Source organism: Alexandromys fortis, unplaced genomic scaffold (genome assembly GCF_014885135.2).
Source record: "Alexandromys fortis isolate MF-2015 unplaced genomic scaffold, M_Fortis_MF-2015_v1.1 scaffold_3, whole genome shotgun sequence".
Classification (NCBI taxonomy): domain Eukaryota; kingdom Metazoa; phylum Chordata; class Mammalia; order Rodentia; family Cricetidae; genus Alexandromys; species Alexandromys fortis.
The window spans coordinates 20620482-20632564 of NW_026067909.1; the positions used below are offsets into that span (position 1 = coordinate 20620482).

A 12083-nucleotide genomic window follows, 5' to 3' on the forward strand; every position below is an offset into this window, starting at 1 on the left:
TTACATTTTTGTATTACAAAGTTATTTGAGAAAATATAAAGAATTGCAATTATTGGAAAACACTTTTTGCATTGATTTTAACATGTAGCAGCCACACATTAAACAATCGAAAAGCTCTCAACACTTGTCTAATGCCTTGTCTCAGAACCCAGCTACCTCATGAATTCTTTTTAACACTAAGGCCCCTTCCGGTACTTGATACCTACCTTTGTCAGTTAGAAGATTGTCCTTGGTCTGAAATACTTAATATTCCTGGAAAGTATTTAAAGTTAAATACAACAACAGCATCTCTATTTCAATATGCACACAACCCTAGCTAGCAGCTGAGTATCTTTACCTATTGCCTTTACCATAAAAACTCAGATAAAATGATTTGATATTAGATCCAGGGTACAGCAATTGTTGATATTAATCTTTGAAAGATGTGTTTCTGAAGGTAAAGCCCTTTGCATGATTGAATATCTTAGTGTCCTTGCTCCATTTGCCTTGACAGCAAACTCAAAGAGTCACATCTTCAAGGTTCTTCTGCTGTGTTCCTGTCTTATATTCAAATCCCTCAGCCTCAGGCTTAATGTAAGCCTGGCAAAGGGAATATCACTGGACAAGAAAGAAGCAACTGACTGTAGCTTTGAGCACAGAATTTTAAGGGGGTCATTAAAATGTTATCAAAACACGTAGGTACACATATTCACGCATACTGACTTATGTTGGCTTGTGTTCAAAGGCTTTAGAGGCAATACAAGAAATCTCTTTGGTTTTTATCTTTAACATTTGCACTGGGCTCCTGTGTCATGTCCTGGTCCCTTAGTCTCAGGCTTATTATGAGAGTTAAGTATAGTTGAGCAAGCAAGTGGAAACCAACTGGCTAGTTCCACCGCTGCTGGTGGAGTTTCAGTGGGGATTATTAAATTGTTGTAATGCATGTGTAAACACCCATGTGTAAACAGAGACAATCATGGAAAAAGGTAATTATTCAAGCTACCAAGGCAGAAATTTATTCTAAAAATTAAAATTTATTCTGCCTACCAAGGCAGAAATTTATTCTAAAACTTAAGAAGCTGTTTGTTAAAACATGCCAGTCCATATGTCTAAAATAGTTCAGTGTCAACTCTGTTTTTAGAAGTATGAAATATTGTATATTTGAATGGCAACATTTCTTTTTTTAAATCATTTTTATGTGCATTGGTCTTTTGCTTACATGTACATCTGTGTGAGGGTGCCTGACCCACTGGAACTGGAGTCATAGATGAGCTACGTGAGCTACCACGTGGGTGCTGGGAATTGAACCTGGGTTTTCTGGAAGAGCATCTAGTGCTCTTAACCACTGTGTCATCTCTCTGGCCCCTAATTGCCCATATTTCTTTCATGGATAAAGTCAAGAAGTTAGAAAAACATAACTGGACCTCAAGCATTTTTATACCATTTAATTTGCTCATCAAGCAGAGAATAATATGACTCTTGAGTCTGGATGTCTACCTCTTCCGGGTGCCATTGAGGAGACTTAGAAAGGCATGCCTACCAACTCTTGCCCATCATCATACCATATAAACCAGCACTTTGGGGAGACCTAGACAGAACTAAGTTTGCAAGTGGCAACACAGACAGCAACTGTCCACACAATAGCACCTTCCTGGTATTAATGTACGGCTCCACACAATAGGGTGGTGAGATACAGTGCCCTGGAACACAGTTGAGATGTGAATCTTTGGTTGTTCTTCCAAAGGCTGTGAAGTCAGCTTTCCCAGAGGGATGGAAGGTAAATGAATCCTTAGCCCTGCTTTTCCTGTTTCTGCTATCATGTGGCAACATAAACGAAAAGTAAATGAAAAGCAGCAGATACAAAGAGAAGACAAGGACCAATACAGGGTAGAGAAAAGTGTGACCTTGCAAAAAAGCGTATTTTAGATAATCACTATTCCCACAAAGTATAGAAGATTTTTATTTACTTGTCTTATTGCTGTGTCAAAATCCCTAACAAAAGTAACTTAAAGAAGGAAGGATATGCTGGAAAGTCATGGAAGCAAGAAATAAGCAAAAATGTAAAATGTGGGGCTGGATAATAATAATAATAATAATAATAATAATAATAATAATAATAATAATAATAATAATAAAAACAATAATAGCAAACAATAGCATTATTCCTGGACCTACATTTGATTCCCAGAACCCACACAGAGGTTCATGACCATCTGTAACTTCAGCCCCTGGGGATCTAATGGCCTCTTCTCGCCTCTGTGGGCACACACATACAGATGTTGCACAGATGTAACAGGTAGGCAAACACTCATATACATTAAATAAATAAATACACAAACAAAATAAATTTCTGGGGCTACAGAGATGACTCAGTGTTTAAGAGTACATATTAACTAATCGGAGGATTTGAGTTCAATTCCTAGCATCCACAGTAGTTAGCTCACAACTACCTGCAAGCTGCATGGGGATCTGACTCCTGTGGTTTCTGCAAGCACCTGCACTTATGGACACACACACACTATATGTATATAAAATTCAAAACAATAAAAATGGAATATTCATCTAGAGGATAATTGTTTTTTTTGGCATTGGTTGACTAAGATTGACTTTTAATACATATAACTGATAATGAGAATATTGGTGGTCCATTGTCATGGATATTTTATATAATTTTTATGGTGGTTGTAGCTATTCGGGTTTTATATTATCATATTACCTTTTAAAAATAATTTATTTGCTTTTATTTTATGTGCATTGATGTTTTGCCTACTTATATGTCTGTGTGAGGATGCCAGATCCCCTGGAACTGGAGTTACAGACAGTTATAAACTGTCATGTGGGTGCTGGGAATTGAACCCTGGTCTTCTGGAAGAACAGTCAGTGCTCTTAACTGCTGAGCCATCTCTCCAGCCCCATCATATCATCTTTTTAAAGTTAAATTTTGTCTTACTTTATTTACTTGAGACAGGGTCTGATTATGTAGCCCTGACTGCCGTGGAATGTGCTATGTAATTCTGCTGGCCTGGAGCTCATAGAGATTTGACTGCTTCTCCCTCCAGAGCATGTGATTAAAAATGTGCACCATTGTGTCTGACTGTTCTTGTTTTTTTTCATTAAGAATAGTATTTGATAATTTAATAATGCACATAACATTACGATTATGAGCATCCATTCCCTCTTATCTCCCTTCCACCTCAGTCAACTACACTATAAATTCCATTTTCCACATTTGTGCCTTTTGTTTCGTGACCTATTAAGTTTAACCTGGGTCATTTGCATGATCATCAGTGTCAAGTATCTATCAGAACCTGGTGGACTCACCAGGGTGCACATAAACAAAGACAGTGACTTCCTCTCCTTCTACCACCCATGAGAGCCAATAGTTTCCTAGGGAGGGGTAATGTTTCTTGATCCCCACCACACCCACCCCAGTTTATGACTGGCTGTTGGCAGGACCAATAATGTTCTAGACTAGTGCAAGGAATAGCAGTTGCTGCCATTGCCTTATGATTGAAATTGTTGTGCCTTACCTAGAGGGCAGCATTTTTCAGCCTTTCTTCCCCTCATTGGCTTTTACTTTCTTTCTGCTCCCTCCCTCTTCTGTGATGCTCCCTTAACTTTAAAGGGTGGTATAAATGACCCATTTAAAGCTGAGACTTCACCTGCCACTCATTCTCAGCACCTTGAGAAGCCATGAATCTCTGCTACTTACTGCTCACTGGAAATAGATTCTTCTCTGATCATGATTAGAGGAGCAGTTGTCTATGGATATAAACAAAAATATTTAGAAGGGAGTTTAACATGTCAAATCATTAGTAGTAATTCCACTCCCAGGGCCTATGATTGCCTACACTTGGGTTTTGACCAGGTTCGCAATACCATGTAGGAATTCCTCCTTGTTCAAGCCAGGAGAGGTTGGTTACTTTGGCAACAGCCTCGCCACTATTGTATGAGCGGGCACATCTTGATTGGCAGGCTAGTGTTTTAGGTTGTGGGCTTCAATGTTGTATAAGACTGTTAAGTTTGCTCCTCTAGAAGCATCCACATCACTTTCTTGTATTATGTGCAGTAGGCAGCAGGGAATGATCTTGTAGTTCAATTCCAGATTGTTTCACTATGTCCTACAATCTTGGTGCGTGCTGTCTGCAGCAAAAGGATCCTACCATGTAGTCATGGTGGGCAAACAAGGGTAATGTTAATGTCCTGTGTTGTTTTGGGAGCCTCTGAAGCTGACCTAGCCTAACTCAAGAGGAGATACTCTGCAGCTGGAACTGGGATATTCACTTCATCACTCATGGCTTCTGGAATTGGCAGTATTTACCCATGTAGGGTCCTTCTGTTCAAACTTAAAATGTGTTTTGAAAATTAGGTTATAGACTTACAGGTATCTATATATTCTCTTGTATATTTAGTTTGGTTTCTATCCACCTTACCTTTTCCTTCATCCATCTCATTTTCTTCCCTATTGAAAGGAGGACAACCAACCACTTGTTGGTTCCTGACTGCTCAGACCTGAAATAATCACACAGAAACTATATTATTTAAATCACTGCTTGGCCCATTAACTCTAGCTTCTTATTGGCTAGCTCTTATATCTTAATTTAACCCATTTCTAGTAATCTGTGTATCACTATGAGGCTGTGGCTTACCAGCTAAAGTTCTGGTGTCTGTCTCCAGTGGGGCTACATGGCTTCTCCCTGACCCTGCCTTCTTCCTCCCAGCATTCAGTTTAGTTTTCCCCACCTACCTCTATTCCCTGTGCAGGCCCAAGACAGTTTATTAACAAATGGTATTCACAGAATACAGGGAGAATCCCACATCACTTCCCCATTTAAGCCTCATTAGCCCAGGATGCCCCTTCTAATTTCATATCTACCATATATCTCTCTTTAGGATGCTTTCTCTCCATTTCCTCAAACTGGATCTTTTGTGGTCTGTAGAAACATTTCAAATTAAACACGAAGATAAATTAAAACACACATATAAAAGAGTAAGAGAATGTAATCTTTGTCTCTCTGGGTCTGGGTTATTTCACTAAGTGTGACGGTTTCCAGTCATCTCCATTTCTCTGAATGTTACATTATTTCTTCACGGTTGGATAAAATTCCAGGGTGTAAGTGTGCCACATTTTTATTATCTGTTCATCATTTAGTGGGCATCTAGGTTGAGTCCATTTCCTAGCTGGAGGGCAGTAAAGAACATGGATGTGCAGGTGTCTCTATTGTAGGGCAGAGAGTATGTGTCTGGGAGTGGTACAGCTGGATCATATGGCAGATCTATTTTTTAGCTTTTTGATGGATTTCCACACTGATTTCCAGAGTGATGGTGCCAGTTTACACTTCTACCAGCAGTTAGTAAGGACTTCCCTACTTTGTTTCAGTAGTTGTCACTTGATATCTTTTTTCTTTTCTTTTTTTTTTTTTTAAAAAAACTCCTTATTGATTCTTTATGAATTTCACATCATGCACCTCAGTCCCACCCATTTCCCCGTTCCTCTGTATCTGCTCTCCACCCTTGTAAACCCCCCCTCCCCAACAAACAAACGAAATCTCGCTATGGAACTTGCAGTGTGTCACAGTGTGTCACACAGTACACTCTTTTGCCCATATAGCTTTCCTTGCAAATGTTCATTGCAAAGAGTCATTGGTCTGGTGCAAGACCTCTGGTTTCTGCTACATTATCAATATTGGATCCTTTCTGGGACTCTCCTTTTGATATTCTGTTGATGCCCTGTGTCATGGAGATCCTGCAGTTTTGGTTCTTCAGGGCTGGCCCCTTCACATGCTTCAGCAATTCTTAGATGGGGTAGATGGTAGCTGACTTGGTCAGCCTGCCTGTTTTTCTGTGCCTGCTCCACTCAGACCAGCTCTCTTGCTTTGCCCAGGCCAAGGGCAGGGCCAGCACTTGAGTGCTGCAGCGGGCGAGGGGTGGGACCATCTCTCCCACTTTCAGGCAAGCTCCGATGTATGTATAGCTAGTAAGGTTTCTTTCCCACCATGTACGCGGCCTCTTCACTCAGTTGTTGTTGATTTTTTTTCTTTACAAAAGTTTTTTTTTTTTTTTTTTTAAGATTTATTTATTTATTATGTGTACAGCATTCCTTCCATGTGTGCCTGAATGCCAGAAGAGGGCGCTGGGTCTCATTATAGATGGCTGTGAGCCACCATGTGGTTGCTGGGAATTGAACTCAGGACCTCTGGAAGAGGAGTCAGTGCTCTTAACCACTGAGCCATTTCTCCAGCCCTACAAAAGTTTTTTTTAATGTAATAAAATTTCAACATATTAAGTGCTTTTTGTATTTCTTAAGTAACCAGAGTCTTATTAGAAAGTCTTTACCCCTTTATTTCTGTTTTATTAATTTCAGCACTCAGTTTGATTATTTTCTGCCATCTGGAAAGGGCATTTCATGGTCAGGTGAAAGCCTGGCACAAGGGAATCTCCCAGGAATCTACAAGAAAGATCCCAGCTTAGACTCCTAGCAATAGCAGATATGTAGCCTGAACTGGCCATCTCTTGTGACCAGACTGGTCCCTAGCCAATAGTCATCAGAGAGGAGTCATCCAGCCACTGATGGTAACAGTTGCAGGTTCCCACAGCCAAATATTAAGTGGAGGTTGGGGAATCCTGCAGAAGAGGAGGAGAAAGGATTGTAGGAGCCAGTGGGGTAAAGCACACAAGAAAACTCACAGAATCAGCTGACCTGGACCCATCTGAGTTCACAGAGACTGAACCGAAAACCAGGAAGCCTGCATGGGACTAACCTAGGCCCTCTGCATATATATTACAGCTGTGTAGCGTGGTCCTCTTGTGGGATTCCTAACAGGGAGAGCAGGGCTATCTCAGACTCTTTTACTGGCTATTGGGACCCTACTCCTCATACTGGGTTGCCTTGCCCATCCTTAATATGAGGGGAGGTGCTTAGTCTTACTACAACTTGATGTGCCATGTTTTGTTGATATCCATGGGAGTCCTGCCCTTTCCCAGACAGAAATGGAGGAATGGATTGGGGATCGGAACAGAGAGAGAACTGGGGGAGGGACTGGGAGGAGAGGAGGGAGGACAAACTGCTGCCAAAGAAATAGTAAATAAAGTTGTTTAAAAGAAAAGAAAGTCTTTACCCATGCCTTTATCTTCTTTTTTAAAACCTAGAAGCATTTTTATCTAGAAGTTTCATTATTTTTTTTGTAGGGAAAGATCTTATCTATAACCTACTTTATTTAATTGATAATATTTAATTCTTTCTTTTGTTTTTGTTGGAAATATTAATTCATCCATTTATTTATTTTACATCCCAGTCACAGTTTTTCCTCCCTCCTCTCCTCCTACTCCCAGCCCCTCAACTTCCCTATGCCCCTCACCCCCAATCCATTCCTCCTCCATTTCTGTTCGGGAAGGGGCAGCCCTCTCACGGATATCAACAAAACATGGCATATCAAGCTGTAGTAAGAATAAGCACCTCCCCATGCAAGGCGAGGCAAGGTGACCCAGTATGAATGATGGGGTCCCAAAAACTGGTAAGAGACGAAGACAGCTCCTGCTCCCACCTTTAGGAGTCCCACAAGAAGACTAAGCTATGCAGCTGCAACATATATGCAGAGGTCAGTCCCAAGCAGGCTCACTTCACTGGTTGTTGGTTCAGACTCTGTGAGCTCCTATGAGCCTAGGTTATTAGACTCTGAGGGTAGAAATATAATTCTTTGTTGACTTATCCATCCTGTTAGTAATTTGATTGTTTTCATTTTGTATTCTAGTCAATTTCTGATGAGAATTTAGCTCTTAAAGTGATTGAATATCCCAAGTCATTTCTACCTGGGTATTTTCAGTATTGCCTTTTGGACAGTTTCATTAAGTGTAGTTTTGTTTGTTTGTTATTTAGTTTGCATAACTTCTTGAAGATATCTATATCTATATAAAGTTGGGAATTTCAGTCCATTGCTTATTTAAATATCCTTTTTTTCTTTCTCCTGTTACTTTTTGTTACTTTTTTTGACTCTTGTTTTGCATAGGTTGCTTTGCTTCATGGTATCTCACACTGTCTATGACTCTCTTTGTTTCTCAGATTGTACAATTCATGATTTATTATTGTGATATACAGCAAGTACTAAGTAACTGTTGACTGAAGCAGAGCTCCGAAAGCTCAATCACCAGCTATGTCTCCAGGAAGATCTCACAGAGCCCTTCATCTCTGGTTTAGTACTTTACTCCACCGAATCTTTGAGTTTTATGCTCATATCCATTTGATTCTTTACAGTGTTAATGTTATTTCCCTTTGGAATCATTGCTCTCTTCTCAACGAGCGTCAGTCACCTTCTCAGGTTTGTCCAGCTGAGAAGACGTGAGGCTGCCTGTATATCTGAGTGGTTCTGTGGCACTCTCCCTGACCAGCTCTGGGCCAACGAAAAAGCTGCACATCTTTAATCTAATAAACTAAGGCAATAAAGTAAGATTGTTCTGGAACCTGCACGGTTAGGCTCTTCAGAGATATTATGGGGGCGTGCCTGTCAACTTCAGACTATATAATTTCAATGGGCTTACTTCCAAGTTTCTTGACTTTTCTTCTGCCTGCTTAGCCTTGCGATTGAATCCTCACAGGGAATGTCTCATTTCAGTCTTGTGTTTTGATGTGTTTTGCATTTGTATGATTCATCAGCTGTGGAAAGTTCTTAGCTATTATCTCCTAAAACAGTCTTTCTTCATCTTCTCATTTTCTTCAGAAACTCTCCTGATGCTTAGCATTTATTAGACTCATTCACTTCCTCCTCTATGTTCATTCAGCACCTTCTTGTGTGTTCTATCTCTGTCTATGTGTGATCCATTTCGGTCCTCAGTTCATCAGAGCTTATATTTCTAGATGCCTCATTTTGTCCTTTTCATGCCTGTCTTCGCCGTTACTCTTCTACTGGTTCACATGCGTCCTAGTTTGCTTTCTGTTGCTGTGATAAAAAACACTCTGACCAAAGGCAGCTTGCGGAGGAAGGGGTTGATTTGGTTTCCGTGTCTCAGTCACAGTCCACGGTTGAGGGAAGGCCGGGCGGGAATTGAAGGTAGGAACCTGGAGACGGACTGAAGCAGAGACCATGGAGGGTTGCTGGCTTGTCCTTCATGGTTTGCTCAGTTTGTCTTTTTAAACAACTCTGGTCCCTCTGCTCAGACATTGCAGGGCCACAGTGGGCTGGGCCCGCCCACACCCATCATTGATTGTCAGTCCTCAGCAAGCATTGTCTCAGCCAGCATCTTCTCTTTCCAGATGATTCTAGTTTGTGTCAAGCTGATAAAAAGTAATCATAATGGCATTTTACAAAAATTCTTTTATTTTTCCCTCTAAAATTTATGTTTATGTTATTTAATTCTTTATTCTAGTGCTTAAAGTCTTTGGTAGTAAAATTTATTCTGACCTGAACTGTTACAGCAGTGTTTGATATTAGTTAATACAAATCCTTGCATAGTGTTCATATATACTACCTTATCTGATGGGAGTATTCTCAGTATCTTCCTGTGGAAATAATAAAGTATTGGCTTTTCAGCTGCTTCCCATGGGGAAACAATGCAATGTCAATATATACAGTGTTAATGTATTTCTAAATATAAGAAATAGTAATTTCCAAATCCTGTTTCTGATATATTATTTATTTAATATTCATAATTATGATTAAATATNATTTGATTATCTATGATATACTCTATATTAAAACATATAAGATATGTTTTGTCTTGTATAATATATTATAAATTATAATTTATATTGGTTATAATAATTATATTTTAAATTGCATTGTTGTATTTCATTTTATTAGATTGTTGTTAGATATAATTATGCATTGATTAAATATTAATAACATTTAATAAATTAAATATTAAATAAGGTATGTGATCCTGTATTATTAAAAGTTATGATAATCACTATTATTAACTATTAGATGCATTTCACTGAATTTTTTACCCCAGTCTTCCCTGATACAACGATACAGAAGGAAGGAGGAAATGCATTTTGCCCTTCTGTATATAACTACACTGAGTTTAGGCATTCAGGCCTTTTCGTATTTGCTAACAGTATAGGCTGATTGGAACTTAGAATGTTTCTACAAACACTACAAATACTATTTGACTGCATTGTAATTATACTATTGTGTGCATGGATTTTAGCAATTTTTTTAAATTCTAATTATTGACTAAGACACATGAAACCTGATTGAATGTAAAATCACAACACTTTCTGACCCAGTCATTTCTATTTCATTTGGTTTACATGAATATGTGTCTGTTCTATCAAGTTAAGTTGGACAGTGGTGGTGCATGCCTTTAAGTCCAGCACTTGGGAGGCAGAGGCAGGTAGATCTCTGAGTGCTGAGTTGGAGACAGGAAGATTTCAGGGTATTTGAGGTTAGTTGGGCTACATAAAGAGTTATGGAGCAAACAGGACTGCTGAATTAAACTTGTCTTAGAAAAAAAAAAACAAAATGCAAAGCAAAACCTTAAAGTATTATTGTAGTGTACAATGATCTTTTTTATGCATCTGTTTCTTCATAATTCACAGATTCCATTGAGATTTAACTGGTGAGTCTATGAGACCATACTTGGCATACTGAAAATATACAGAAGAATTAGAACTGTTAGTTTGAGGTCTTTTGGATTGTTGAAGGCCACTGTGAGAAGAGAAATGATGAGTATAAAGAATAATTTTATTTTACATACAAATGTTTTCAAACGTGGTTACAAGAAGGAGCTATTGCTCTTCTCTATTAGAAGGCCCAAGTCTTTTCCTGAGTCTCCTCATGGCTGACTTCATCTCCTGGTTCCTCAGAGTGTAGATCAAAGGGTTGAGCAGAGGGGAGATGACCGTGAAGGTGACAGAGATGGCTTTATCTGTAGGGAGGGCAGTGAATGGCCGGGCATAGACATAGATGCAGGGCACAAAGTGCAGGGTGACCACAGTGATGTGGGAGGTGCAGGTGGAGATGGCTTTCTTCCGTCCCTCTCCTGAATGAGACCGAAGCATCATCAGAATGACTGTGTATGATATCACCAACAACATAAACCACAGAGTAGCAACCAAGCCATTGTTGGAAATCATCAGCAGCTCCAGAACAAAGATGTCTGTGCAGGCAAGTTTGATGACCTGGGGGACATCACAGTAGAAAGTGTCAAGAACATTGGGTCCACAGAAAGGAAGTGTCAGCAAGAGAGAAATCTGCACAATGGAGTGGAAAAAGCCTCCTACCCATGAGGCCACTATTAAACCAATGCAACGGCCTCTGCTCATGATGGTCACATAATGGAGGGGCTTGGAGATGGCCACATATCGATCTAGAGCCATCACTGACAGAGAAAACACATCCACTCCTCCAATAAGGTGGAAGAAGAACATCTGAGTGAGGCAGCCATTGAAGGAGATGCTCTTCCTGTCTGAGAGAAGGTCCACCAGGACCTTGGGTGCAGTGATGGAGGAAAAGCAGATGTCAGCAACAGACAAATTCCTGAGCAAGAAGTACATGGGGGTGTGAAGGCGCGGCTCACAGGTCACGGTGACCATGATGAGAAGGTTCCCCAGCAGAGTTGTCACATACACCATGAGAAGGAAAAGGAACAGCAGCACGCTGACTTCATGACTCTGGGTCAGGCCAAGGAAAATAAGTTCTTTGACCCTGGTGTAGTTTTCCATCTCTATTAAATCAATGTCTTTTTGAACTGTTTTATTTCAAACCTCTGCATGTTTATCTTGCTTTTGTAAGATCCTAGGATGAAATTGAGTTCTGCTTTTTCATAGTGCTTAAAAGAGATCAAGTCTTCTGCATTTTAAATATTGTAATCAGTTTGGTAATCAAATGAAATTACCATCCACAAAAGAGTTATTATACAGAACAATGTTAGGAAAGAAAATATTTTAAGTATTGACACTTAAGCATCATCTTCTAAAAAGAAAACATTACTGAGGTACAGTTGAATGCTTTATCAGGGGTTCTCTGCTTTAATAAATTTTATTCATGTTTCTTGGTCAGTTATCTTACTATGCTGGTTGCAAATTGACTTTTTAAGAACATACTGTGGAAGTGCCATATTCAGGTTCCTGTGTTTGTTCCTATTGTGTTGACACTGTTATTAATTTT

The 12083-nt window shown here is 39.5% G+C and overlaps 1 protein-coding gene across 1 annotated transcript; it reads right to left on the minus strand.

Moving 5' to 3' along the window:
* Nucleotides 1-10702: 10702 nt before the first annotated feature.
* Nucleotides 10703-11638, minus strand: LOC126498704 (olfactory receptor 4D10-like). The gene has a single exon (XM_050137592.1). The coding sequence runs from the start codon at nucleotides 11636-11638 to the stop codon at nucleotides 10703-10705; it is 936 nt and encodes a 311-aa protein (XP_049993549.1).
* Between the last annotated feature and the right edge of the window lie 445 nt (nucleotides 11639-12083).

Excerpts from the sequence above, each read along its gene's own strand:
- LOC126498704 (XM_050137592.1), bottom strand. The coding sequence starts at position 11,638 with ATGGAAAACTACACCAGGGTCAAAGAACTTATTTTCCTTGGCCTGACC.